The 14,310-nt window shown below is 42.0% G+C and overlaps 1 protein-coding gene across 1 annotated transcript in view; it reads left to right on the forward strand.

Annotated features, from left to right (window-relative positions):
* LSAMP (limbic system associated membrane protein) overlaps nt 1-14,310 on the forward strand; it is a 548,122-nt gene that overhangs the window by 399,261 nt on the left and 134,551 nt on the right. The window contains exon 4 of the mRNA XM_086950375.1: nt 9,383-9,517. Coding sequence (XP_086806501.1) covers nt 9,383-9,517 — 135 coding nt within the window. The remainder of the gene's footprint in view (nt 1-9,382; nt 9,518-14,310) is intronic.

A 14,310-nucleotide genomic window follows, 5' to 3' on the forward strand; every position in this document is an offset into this window, starting at 1 on the left:
AGGACTTAGGAATAGTGTGATTTACTATTCCAACTCCAGTCTACGGACAGTAGGAAAGGGGTTGGAATAGTAAATCATACTATTCCTTAGCTAAGAGCGCCATCCATCGCAAGTCACTGTAATGACTAGCGTTGTAATACCCGCGTTGTAAAGGTATTGCAGTGTGAACACAGCGATGTAACCAATGTTTCCCGTTGCCTAAATATGAAATAGTCCCAGGCATTTAAAGTACATTCAATGTACCAAACTCCCACCAGCCTGACAACGTGAGAACATGCCCAAAACCATGTTCAGTAAGAGGCGAAGGCTCTGCGGGTAAAGCCATGAGACGTGGGGGCGCCTGTACTCTGTTCACCCCTGCTGTGCCTCATGTACTCTTTGTGAGTTCAAAGCCACGATGGGTGGTGTTAGCATCAGACGTGTCCAAAACAGATGATACGCTAAAATTGGTGGTGGGGTAGCAGACATTGGTTATGTGCCTAACCTTTGCGTATGTGGTCCTTTAAGGGCAGCTGGTTGCAGTGGTGGGCAGGGATGTCCTTAAGATAAAGTGAGGGTGGTGACTTGAGGTGCCTACAGCAGGGAGTAGCAAAAAGACCTGTATCAGTTGGGTGTGAGTGAGAAACAGATTGTGGGCTCTTTTGACATGCCTTATATCCATTTTCTTTCATTTGTATGGTGAAAAGTACTTCTTCCTCTTGAGGAGGCATTCACTCCCATAAAAGAAGGAGAAGTTATTTTGTTAGGATGCAGCTAACTTAGCAAAAAAGTTCTTCTTAGAAAAATCCCTTACGCACCTACTCCTATATGTTAAAAGTCTATCGCACAGTAAAGTTTTTACAGGAAAAGTCTCCAGCAAAAATTGTTCCCTGAAGTATTATAAAGCCGACAAAGCATTGCAACTTTAGTGAAGTCTGTAAACGTCACAAAACTGAGTAAGCTAAATTTTAGTGGAGTCTTTATGGGGTCTATATGTAGTTAGTGAATTAGAAACACCAGTGATATGACGCTCTCTTCCTTATGCAGAATTCTTGGTACCTTTTGATTTAAGTCTTCTTTCTTCATTTTTATGGAAACGCGTGCCAAAGGCTGTGCTTTGAGTTTACCTCTTTTCTCCATCAACAGCATGTCTTATTTTGCTCCTTCGTTCTTCATAATCACTGTTAACGCTGACAATTTCGATATTTTCTTTACCTATTCATCATTCTCACATTAGCTTTCTAGGATCTTTACTGCATCTTCTCTTTGTTCCTTTCCATCTTCTTTTTCTTTCTACCCCACTTTAACTGACATCTTATGACCCTAAGATTAGAGTTATATCTCATCATTATGCATGCAGATCTCAACTCTACAATATCCTAAAAATCCATTCCTTACTGGCCTTCAGAATATAACTTTTCACATCTTTGATCTTCTTATAATTTGTAAATTATGCATATACATATTTTGAAAATTTCTCATATTTTACAAACGATAATTAAATAAATCAAGATATATAAAATAATTAAAAGGGATTGAAAAATATACTAAACGAAATTAATAAACTATGTAACCAATTAGGAAATTATACATTCAAAATGAATACACAAATATTTAAAACCCTATTTGCATACATCCAAACAAAAACTAAACCAATTAATAAAATGTAATAAATATAACAAACAAAAGCTGATCAAAACATTTAATAACGTGTTTAAAGAAAAATATTAATAATTTTTGTAAAGAAGCAAATATTCATAAAATGTACTTTAATAAGTAATTTAATAATGTACTTATTGAGCAACCTAAATACACAATTAACAATTAAAAAAACGCTATGCCCATTAACACCCTAGAAATATATATATTTCAAACATTTCCCACTGTACTCTCAAACAAACCCTACAACTCATCAAAAAATAATCAATACTAAAAAGGTAATACATCACAATACATAAACAAAAATATTACAAAACTAATATGAAATATGACAATTATTTAAATCAATGAATTCCAAAACATAGCAGTTTATAAAACATTATTGAATGCATCAATTAAACAATTTATATTATTAATAATCTGATTAACTAAGAATAAAAATGTAATAAACAATGTATATGTTTATAAATTGTATATTTACACTTCCCACTCGACTTTCCTACAAAACAACAACCAATAATAAATATAGAACTACAAAAAATCGAAAACAATTCTTTCAATATATTACCAAACAACAACAATGAACTCTATTAAAAAAGTACAAATAATTAATAATACAATAAAAAAAACTAATAAAACATTAAAAAAATAATCGCTATTATATACAACTACAACACTATTATATCAAATGATTGTAAACGCTTGAAAAAAATTATATTCTTACCTGCGATTTTCTGTCCCATTATATTCTTGTCGTCACAATATTTCTGAGACAGTATTTGTGTCCAATGATATTTCGGAAATGATATGAAGGTTGCAAACTCATGAAACACCATTGAAGCAGCAGGGAAACAAGGAAAATGAAAACTGGTTTTGTATTCTTGTGATCTATTTTTCTAAAATGACCAGTGATCAACAGAAAGGAAGATTTATGGCAACATGTTTTGTTGCAGCATATAATTCAATACTGGAAATACAGAATCAGCATGTTACTACTCATTCTGAACTGCAGTTCTTTGTAAATCTGGTTTACATTAAACTAATTCTAATGCACTCTTGCAACAAATTACTGTGTATTGGTGTGTTTAATTTTGTACTACAGATGCTGCTTGTATTCTACATGCTGTGACCATGTTATTTCTTTACTATCAAGGAGCAAGACCACCAAGGAATTTAGGCGGGAAAGGTGACGGTATGGCCATGTATTATAGGAACAAAATACCCTTTGCCAAATGGTCTGAGGATACTCCAAGTTGCCTCGAAGTTGTATGACACATAAATTAACTCTGCCTTTATCCTCCTTCCTTTCAATGTTATCAAATTCGTGAGTTGCTTATAAGTATGGCAGAGGGTACTTTAGTGCAAATATAATACACCAATCCCATTGTAAGATCATGATGTATTATTGGTTACAGAAGCATTGTTGCCTATCACAGTGCAGGATCTGGTTGGATAGTCAAACAACCATCTTACTCACCCCCCCGCCCCCATTGTAACTACAGTTAGCGCTAGACGCATACCTTTATTTCCAACGTGCATAGGAAGGAACTTTTCTACAAAGTGATCAAACACTTCCTGTATGTTTTTGCAGATGCCCCAAATTGTGATTGCAGCATACATGTATTTCATAAAGGTAATCTACATGTGCCTACAACTGGAATACACAATGTATGACCATGAGGAGAAAGCCATCTTGTAATAAATAACATGACGCCTGCAACACCTTTACAAAAGCCTGAACCTAGTTTCCAAATTAGAGCCTAGATGTGTTATCAATACTGCCGTAAGAAGATTACACAGCTACTCTATTCTAACAATGTATTACATTTGAGTTGTGGCACCACAATGCCTCCCGCCAGAGCCTGTGGGTGCTGTGAAAGGCATCTTACCGAGATGAATCATGCTACTGTTTACATAAATAAAGGTATTGTAATCATTCAGCTCTCTTTCTTCTGAACATTTTCTCAGTGGAAATGTGCTTTCTTTAGCTGATAAGGTGTTGGTGACAGTATGTTTATTATTGTGCTGATGTTCTAAAGCGACTTGATTTAAAGTGCTTAACTTTCGTGTTTGGCGGCACTTAGATGGCCCTTCGGAATGTATATTTTTTATGTTACAAAGTCCACATTTAATCCACATACCTGCATCCAGAGGATGTCTTTCATTATAATGAGCAAGAACCCAAGAATATAAAGTATTTACTGGGAGACTGTTGGGGTGTCTGATGAGGTAGTACAAATAAAATAGTGATTTTCGTACGTTAAAAAGGCTACAGCAAGTCACCTTGGATTTCTTGATCCTAGAAATGAACTCATCCTTTTGCCCGAAATGTACACAGACTTGAAATAGTCTTATAGCATAAACGACGGCTTCCTTCTTCCCCCACTACTGCTTCCTCTTCAAGCAAACAGTTCGACCTATATATTGAGGAAGTAAAGAGCACATGGTAGACATAGGTAGAGACTGAAGAGTGAGTAATTTATGAGGCACTTCAATTCTAGACTCTAGCTAGAAATTTAGGTGCTCATTATGATGCCATCATAATGGGGATGGGACCGACCGCCAGACGTGTGGCGGTCCCACTGGCCCAATTAGGATGCGCCCGCAATACTGGCGGGCCCATCCTGGCCCTTTACCATTGCGGACGGTGCTGCTGGCTGCACCACTGTCTGCAATGGTAAAAGGGCCTGCACTGCATTTCCCTGCACCAGGTAGCAATGGTGCCTGCCACCTGGTGCAGGGAACTGCAAGGGGGTACCATGGGAACCCCCAAGTGCACCCCACCTATCCCCCCACCCCCGAGCACAACAGTCCCCCAAAGCCAATCCCCGACAGCCTTTCATGGCGGCAACGCGCCAATGAAAGGCCTTGAAACAACCCACATCATAATATGGCACCGCCACCATATTACTGGCCCACCTCCGCCCGGCCGACAATCGTAACGATTGCCAACCGGCGGAAAAGCGGCGGGCGGACTTTGCATCCGCCGCGATACCAACTGCCATCATAATATGGCGGGGGTATTTCTTGTTACGCCATCGTAATGAGCCCCTTAGTTTTTAAATAACAGATAAAGGTATTTTCCTAAAAGTTAACTGAGTTGTAATTTGGAGCAGGTGACAATGTTTGGGGTCAGGTTGCTCAGTGGATCTGTTTTGAAGGGCCAATGGTGCCAGATTGGTTACAGGTGCCCTTTTCTTAGCTGGGAGGAGGGTGGAGAAGAAAAAACATAAGAGTTGTGGAGTGTCTGAGGCCAGTGAGATAGTAAACCCACCAGGCAGACAGGAAGCTGGGCCCACCCAGGGTGAGTCCTATATCAGTGACTATTGCCTGCAATGGAAGCATTCAGATTGGCTGTCCAGCTCCCAATGTACTATCTTAGGTGCTACTAATACTTATAATAATAGCTTGGAATTACACCTTGCTAGACTCTGTATTTAACTGGCGTTATTACAATATGCAATGATACTTCGATAAACGAGGGAAGGTTTAATTATGAAGAAAGAGCTAAGGGAGAAATAAGTAAAAACCTGCCGTGAAAAAGAAAGCATGGGAGTGAAGGGATGAGAAAAGGGAGCTAGAATGAGCAAGTGGAGTGGAAGAAAGATACAGTAAATGTCAGCACAAGAGAGCAAAAAATGAATACATAAAGAGTGCTAGAATCAGGGGCGGTAAATTGTGAAAAGAGGAAAAGGAAGGGCAGAGAGTAGGAAAGAGTAAAAATATACTAATGTAAAGATGGCGGAAGCCAGAGAAAGAAAACAGAATAAACAATGGAGAGTATGAAGGACGATAAATGGGAAAGTAAGGGGGAGATGGAAACTGTAGAGGGCGTTTATTGGAGAGAGGAGAGAGGTGTTGAAGAAGGAGGAAGGTAGAACCAATGGCAGGGGAGAATAGACACTGAGGAGCTGATTACGATGTCGGTCATAAAGCCTCCGACCTTAGGTCGGAGGCTTTACGACCAACATCATCGATTTCAATTCTGACCGGCTGATTACGATACAGCCGGTTGGAATTGAAACCGGCCGGACATTTCGGCTGGCTTCTGAAGGGCTCAAGGAGCCCGTCGGCCAATTGGAACTGGCTGTAATCCATATGGACGGCGGTTTACGCCGTCCAGATTATGATGCACGGTTTCCAGCAGGGTTCCTATGCCGGCCTTTCCGACAGGGAAACCCTGTCGGAAAGCGTGTCTCCGGCTGGGGGCAGAGGTGTTAATTCCTGCACCTTAACACAAGCTTCCATTTCTCTATGGGAGTTTGCGTCACGGCCAGTTTACGTCCGTAACACAAGCTCCTGAGAGAAATGGGAGAATGCAACTGCACCATGTGCGGTCATATCATAATTAGCCGGTCGGGACCGCCGACCGAAGGTTGGTCGTTCACTTTTCCGCTAGGGTGTCAGTCGGTGGAAAATCTGACGACATCGTATTAGGCCCCTGAGAGACTGAGAGGGAGTTGGAAAGGGCGGGGAACACATGTGAGAGGAAAAAGAGACGCACAGAAAGAGGACTCATTATTAGAACTGATAGTCGTAAAACAGAGCATGAGGGATGGAGAGAGCGATGGAGATGGCGGGAGGCACCGCAGATAGCGAGGGAAAGGATAAATGCAGACAGAGGACGCATTAAGGTAATGGGAGGAGAGCAGAGACCGAACAGAGAGGTGTGTTAATGGGGAGGAGAGCGGGAAGAAGCGATGGAAAGCGCGAGGCAGAGGTGGAAGCGGGGGAGAGGCCTCTCTAAACCCTGTCGACGCTGCTCAGACACCCCAGCGCGCTGCAGTCCTTTGTGCGGCAGTAAATTGCCTCTTCCTCAGGAGGGCCCTTGGCAGCAGAGGCACACGCAGCAGAGGGGACAAATGAGTGCCATTTTCCTGACGCTGCTCGGCCCCGACAGCTGTCCGCGGGAAGGCCCCACTGCGTTTATTACCTCTTGCGCGCTCACAAGCCTGGTTTTAGAGAGGGCCCGGAACATCCTCTTCTGCCTGCCTTCCCTCCCCCGCCAGCCTCCGTCCCTCCCCACCTCAAGGGCCTCCCAACAGGGGTCGCATGGCCTCTTTTCAGACACCTACCGGGGTCTCAGAGGCTGACTTTTCAAAGGGAGGAGAAGGGTCGGCTGCAGAGGACAGGGGGCGTTAGATGTTTAAACTTTAAAGACACGTCGGCTTCCTTGCTCCCAAATTAATCCTCGCCCTGGTGGGAGGATGGGGGAGGGGCACAGAACCTCTGCACTTCCAAGTTCCCGCCAGTGCAGTCAGAGGAAGGTGATTTAAAGGGGCCATCCAGTGATTCTCGTCATAGCAGGATTCTAAGCCCGAGCAGACGTCAGGGAACTAAGAGACAACCCGGGCTCATGGCTGCTGCTGAGGAACGTAGTTAGTAATCTAGAAACCGGCACAAAACTTTATAAACAAAAACACTCTGAAGGCGCATGTTGGGAGGCATGTGAGAGGGGTGACTTAATTATTTACAACTCATTTCAGAGGGATTCATGATTTGGTTATAATATTGGCAAACAAACAATAAAGAGGGAAAAAGAGGACCACTATTGTTAGACAGAAACATACATCCCAGGCTTTTTCTTTGCATTCTGTCAATGTATAATGGGATAAACAGGGATGCATGTTACAGAATGCACAGCAAAAATGCCGTCCTCTATAAGCAACTCATGCATGGAATCTGAAAACATGAGAGCCCTGCCTGATTGAGGCCCAAAGGGATGTGCTCACCATCACACGGTGTGTCATGTGACTGGGCTGAGATTTTACTTCTTGAAACCCAGAGTCCAACTGAGCTGGTTTACATGAGGGTTCGCGAAGGACCCTTTTCATGAGTCGTCCAAAAAATACTTATCACAGGACTTCCCAAGCAGATCCATCCTGCGAACTCCCTAAAAAGCTCGAAATGTTGGTCGCCCGCCGGATATCTCATGCAAACCTGCTTTGCAGAGGCCCCCGTCACCAGGAAGAGTTGAAATCCAGAGAGACCCTTAATGAGACCTCCTTAGTGAGTCGACAATGATACTATCCATTGGATGCCCCAAGTAAGCACTTTGCATGAGCCTACATCACATGGGACTCTTACGGGCGCTCCGCGTGGGGAGTTCCTACGGACCCTCCTTATGTGAAGCATCCAGAGACCCTCATCTTGAACAGTTGCTGTGAACATTACTGACAGGGAGTTGCCGAGGGCACTCACGCGAGACTTTATCATACCTCATTAGTTGGACCGACTAAAGTCCGAACCATGCAGCACTACCACGGACCCTCGTGCTGTCTACTTGGGTAATTCGCTCCAGCGCTCATCATAAATAATTCTACAATTTGTAAACTGAAGCAATGCTTTTCTATTTCATGTCATACAGTGTACTTGATAAAATGATCCTTTCAACACTAGTATTTTATTTCTTGTATTGTACTTAACTTTACACTGCTGAGTGTGGTTGCGTACCTATGGTTGCATGCGCATGTACAAAAGCCATGCCTGCTTCAACTTTATTTACTAAGCATGATTCCAAGTAAGAAATAAATATTTTTCATAACTACCTCTTCCCAAAATGTTAAAAGGTATTTACAGTAAAGGAACCTGTAGCTTTACCATATAATCATAACCACTATCTAATACGCATATCCTCGTCTTGCGTGAGCGTATTTGAACAAAAATATAGCTATTTTAAAAGACGGCAGAAACTCGGACGCATTGCAGACTTTAAAAGATTTTTCACAGACCGACGACATTGAGAGAACTTTAAACATATGACTAACTCATGGCAGGATAAATAGTGATTTTGTGGCCTCTTATATCTCTACAACGTCAGCAGCACAGATAAGCACTGTTGCTATCTCTAGATTCAACCTGAGACACACAAACGTGAAACTGTTCTCAGCAAATCTTCGACATTCTAACCAATTAGAGTCATCAATAGAACTCTGACCAGAGGATGCTACCAGAATATTGTAAACAAATATTATCTGGTAGAAATATTGTGTCATAAAAGTTGTTAACATTAAGATCACCCTTCTGGAGAGAACAATAGAAAATCAACACTCAATGGAGCTATATTTTTGTAAACAACAAATAGGACACAAATTTATATTTTGTTAATGAAATTCTGACATGCAACCCTTCACAGGCAGGTGATATGGCAACAACGTGTATGTGGGCATGTGACTGTAAAGAGGTACAGCTCAACTTCTGGCAATTAATTCCCTGGGAGATGTTGACTGTTTTTAAGACAATCAAAATGCATCATGTTGGTGTTATGCAAATATCTGATTTATAGTCTTGTATGTTTATCAATTTTCCTCTTTATATAATTTTTCTCAAATTGCAAGTCTCATACATTTCTACTGTTTTCTATGAATAAATATATATGCACACACACACACATACACACACACATATATATATATAAACAGCGGGAATCAAAAAGGTCATACGGCGAAGCTTCGAAATTTATTACCACCTCATGTGGATGTATATATATATTTATATTTTAAAAAAAGAAGAAAAAAAAAATATATATATACACATTGTGCTGAGAACATGTCTATGTTATATGGTTTGAGGTGCATAAAATAACTGATTTATAATTGAGTACAGCAAAACAATCAAATGTTTTAATGTTTTTTGATGTAAGCCCGATTTAAATGCCACAATCCACAAGTTCGTATGCGACAGCTGTGATACCTGGTGATTTCCTTTTAACGTATATTTGGTTATTACCCTGTGTCTTATACAGGTAGAGAATTTGAAGGGGAGGAGGAATACCTGGACATCCTCGGCATCACAAGGGAGCAGTCTGGCAAGTACGAGTGCAAAGCTGCCAACGAGGTGGCCTCCGATGACGTGAAGCAAGTCCGGGTCACTGTGAACTGTAAGTAAAAAGGCAGAAGGAATCTCCTTTGAGTAGAACAGAATGGGGAACATCTGGATTATTTGCCAGGTTGTTGCCAGAGATTGCCATTGTGTGCACTCAAAACACTCTCTCCTTGTGGTCGTCTTCCTGCCTCTCCGACACTCTCTGTTTCCAAGACATGTACCCTTTTAGATGCCTCCACCTTATCCATTCTCATGGAGTCTCCAGCAAGCTCTCTCCACGTCACAATGGGTGATAGCCACAGACTATTTTAGCAAATCTTTGTCTTTTGATTGCGCAATCTATTTCAAAGCAGGAAAATAGGGAAATGCCTTCCAATCACATTTCGTAAGAAAGTGCATTCATTCAGAAAGCTGGGAAGACCCAATCATTTCAAATTGAATTCAAGTGTATTTTCACTTCCTGGCTAGTTGCCTGAGGGAAAGCGATGAGACATCCACATTTTATGGCTCAATTGTGTTGCGAAAAGGAGCTTTGGGCAGTTGTTGTTGATATCCTAAAATACCAACAGCATCATTGAGTCAAACTCCTTCTCCCATCTGGTGATGAGATAGATCAAATCTGCCACCCTTAATATTTAATGGTACTATCTTATAGGAAAGGTTCATGTTTTGAAGTCTGGTTGGGTTGGCGTTTGAAGTCTGGTTGAGTTGGTGTTTGGAGTCTGGTTGAGTTGGTGTTTTGAGTCTGGTTGGGTGATGGTTGGAATCAGGTGGGTTAATGTTTGAAGTCTGGCTAGATTCATGTTTGAAATCTGGTTGAGTTTGTGTTTAAAGTCTTGTTTGGTTGTGTTTGGAGTTTGATTGGTTTGATGTTAAGGCGCTGGTTGGGGTTGAAGTTTGAAGTTTGGTTGGGTTGATGTTTGGGCTCTGCTTGTTGATGTTTGAAGTCTGGCTGGTGTGATGGTTGGAGTCAGGTGGGTTAATGTTTGGACTCTGGTTGTGTTGGTGTTTGGAGTTTGATCTATGATTAGAGGCATATGATTGGGCAAGGGTCAGCCAGATGACAGAAAGTGTCCAATTGGTAAGTTAAGTGATGGACTCTGATGACCCAATGAAAAGTTGCCAGAGGACTTGAGGGACAGTAGGAACCCAGGGACAAAAGTTCAGTAGGTCCCAATAGACTGAAGACAACATATTCAGAGGCTAAGGTGCTGCAGAAGGCAGACACCTCCTTTTACCTTTGTACCTTAAAAACTCAACTGCTCGCAACCATGAGCACCTGGCCCACTAAGTGACGTGATAAACATTAAAGCATCTTTGAATGGTATTCTCTGAAAATTGTGTCCCCCTCCTCTGCACTCTCATTTCCAAGTGAAGAAGGGGGGTGAGAGGGTAGAGCATTTCTCTTTCCCAGATACGTTTTTGGCATTTACTTAACTTCTCAGCCTATCAGGGTGGCAATAGTCCTTTACACCCTAACAGTTTTTCAAAGAGAGTTGTTTGCCAGAGAGAAGGTAGCTATAATAGAAATGGATGCTACTCTGGAGAGAGACTTGGTTTCCAACATGTTGATTTGACTTCTGTTGTTGTGGTATTATTGTAGTGATTGTACTTGTATTGTTCACAGAGTGTTATTATGGTGGTGTTAAATCTTTATTTTTCGTAGCCTTGTTTCTTCGATTATAACTATGCTTTTTTCCATGTATTTGCTACGATTGCTTTGAAACGTGATTTTAAATTATGCTGTTGTCTTTCTGTAATGCACTATGAAATTACATTTCTGAGTAACATGTTTTGATCTTGGTGTGTTTTTTAAATTAATCAAGTACTCCCCTGGGCACTCAATATTTTGAGCCGTGACTGTGAGGCCTGTGAATTAGAAACCGTGCATGAAATACAACTTTACCTCTCACTCACATGCCCTTTAAACAAAAGAGCAGTGCAGAACAGCGTTGTGTGTCGACCTAAGTGAATTAGGAAGGTGATCTTTAGTTTCTCATACAACACGAATCTCTCCTTGTCACAAAGCTGGCGTTTTGCGCTTCCTCAGACGAGACAAAAATGAGCTTGTGACGAGAAGAGAAAAAATACAGCTTGTGAGGAAAGTCGTTTGAAAATCAGGAGGGCAAAGAAGTGACTAAAGGATGCTCAGAGCTGGAAATGTGTCCTCTCGAGCAGATGCACTGAAGACATCAACGTTGTCAAACTAAGAGAAAATGAAAGTCAACCAAAAAAAAGACGAGGTGGTACAGCAGAGGGTAAGCAGGTAGGTATAGCTTGGATGCAGGGATAAGGGGTGACCGCGACCACTTTGCGTGGTAGGACAGGGCAGCCATTGCCTCAAGGCAGGGGGTAGTTTTGTGGCTCTTCTGGTGCCAGGGGCCCAGCTGTGCCCAGAGGTTCCCTCATGGCTGGCAGTAGACACAGAGTATGATTAGCGATGAATCCCCACACTTAGTGCTGGGAGGAGACGTGCGCAGCGTGGAAGAGCCTCTAATCCTGGAAATAGCTCGTGGCGCGAGTGTCTCTTGGGGACAAGGTGACACATACAGAGGTTGCATCTTCATTTATCTTGAGAACAAGTTCATATTTTGCATCAGCCCTGAAAGAAAGGCAGAGAGCCAAGAACACAGAGACCTGGATAAACATTCAGAGTAAAGAATCTTAGGTGGTAAATTTAATTAAATTGGTCACGGTGAGCCTCCTTCTTCTGCACAGGGAACAGCTTATTTCATCTATTTTCTCCTTTTCTTACCTATGTCAGAGTCATATTTTTAACTTCTCCCTTCAAGGGTTGCAGGAAGCAGCTGGTTATACTGCTGAAGGTTTAGGTGTTGAAACACTTTCCATCTGATGGTCTGTGAAAATAAACCAAACATTTGCGGGGTCCCTTTGTCAGTCTTGAAAGTGCTAATGCATGCACAGCAAGCGTGGGGAATAAAACACCCAGGGCACATGCATAAGTGATAGAGGAAGAAGCAGACTATGAAGACAAATGGCTTAAATAATGCACATTTATGCAGGCCGTTGTATGCATACATCAGCACACATAGATCACGCCAATTGACTTGGTCAATGTTTAGGAAAGCCAAGAGGTAACTAACATTAAGAACCACTATGTTTTGCACACTAATAAAAATGTTAAAAGATGCAACGCCCTCCACACTGATTTCACCCAGCAAACACAAAAAACAGCCCATGTTCATCGTTTTGTCACACGCCATTGAACACACACCAAGTACACTTTCCTTAGGATGAGCACTTCAGTTTGTAGTGTCTGTTTTACTTTCACCTACATGAATTATTCCTGGAACATTCTCTATATCTTAACTCAAGAATCTATGGTCTTTTCCATCACATTACAATTTGTAATGATTTGAACGTACTGGGGATAGATTCCAGACTCGCGGTAGGCGGAGCCATTCTGTGCCATATTGATACCGAGAGATCAAAAGGAGACGTAGACTCCTATGGATTGGGGCCCTCAAGTAGTCTATAAGGATTTATGAGACAAACAATGAGACAAACCTCTCTTTCCACATTAAATTAACATTTATCGGATAGGTATTGAGGGCCTCATTTACACAGTTTTGCCGTAGAACAGTGCCGCAGGCCTTCCTGGGGCGCTGCCCTATGGCAAAAGAAAAGGGCAGGAATGCGCATATGTATCAGATATGCCACATTCCTGTCTTTTTTCCCCTATGTTGGCACACAGTGGGCTGCCCTGTGCCAACGCAGGCACCTTTGCACCATGTTGCAAGGGTGCCAGCGCTGCAGGGATGATTTTTGTTAAGCAGGAACTGAAACCTTCCTGCACGAAAACAATCACAAGTGGCTCTTTCCTCTTTTTATGTCTGATGTAGGATGCAGCACACACAGAAAAAGGAAAATCAAGGCGAAATAAAGATATTTCTCCTCGTTCTGCCTCCCTTACGCCACCACCCCTTGGGAGGCGTACGTTTTTGGCGCTGCTTCAGAGTTACGATTTCTCATAAATCTGGGACAGTATAAAAAAACCATGGATGCTGCTGGGAACTCCCCCAGCAACATACATTGTGTGCCGCTTTAATGCAGAAAACTTTGTTAAAGGGAACAATATTTACGAGCCAGCATTAAGCCCAAAAAATTGTCTTAGTGCTGCCTCGTAAATATGGAGCAGGCTCCTGCGCCATGGAACGTCACAAAAAGTGACGTTCTGATGCCGCAAAGGGCCTCATAAATGAGGCCAGAGTCTCCTGTCTCTCTAAAGGCAGGAAGATCAGAGCTAGAGCATGTACTGTCTCCGGATCCCATGATCAAGCTGTGAAGGGATACATGCCCTGCGCTTTTTAGAGGCATCCTTCACTGTTGATCGAGTTCTGAGACAAGGTATGGTAAGAGCTTATTACAGGTTCATTTTTTTTAATCGAGGTTCTCATCTAATTAAAGGATACTACTACAGCGTTAGAGCATGTCACATCATAGCCTCCCTTGGCCAAGCTTTAGGAACTTGAACAATATCTCAGATTATGACCGTCTCATTATCTAGACCTAGACAGGATGATATCAGTTGATGGTCCACCCAACACAAACCGTACATAGAGGGAAACTGTGCCGGAGCCTTGGACGAGGTGGCTGTCAGATTACAGTTCCGCCTGGGAAGAAAGGCAAAGTTTATAAGTTCTGCAAGTTGTGAAACAGCATAGTACTTGTACTTACCACAGCATTGCCTCTAGAAACATATTGTCTAAAAAAGAAACATTTTCTGGGAGTATTAGCTTACTGAAAGTAGGTTTTGCTTGGGGTTTGCCTCCCATGAAATCCTACTTTAAATAAGTATTTTCACAAACTTTCACTTTAAACTTCGGG

Source organism: Lissotriton vulgaris, unplaced genomic scaffold (assembly GCF_964263255.1).
Source record: "Lissotriton vulgaris unplaced genomic scaffold, aLisVul1.2 SCAFFOLD_742, whole genome shotgun sequence".
In the NCBI taxonomy this organism is placed as follows: Eukaryota; Metazoa; Chordata; class Amphibia; order Caudata; family Salamandridae; genus Lissotriton; species Lissotriton vulgaris.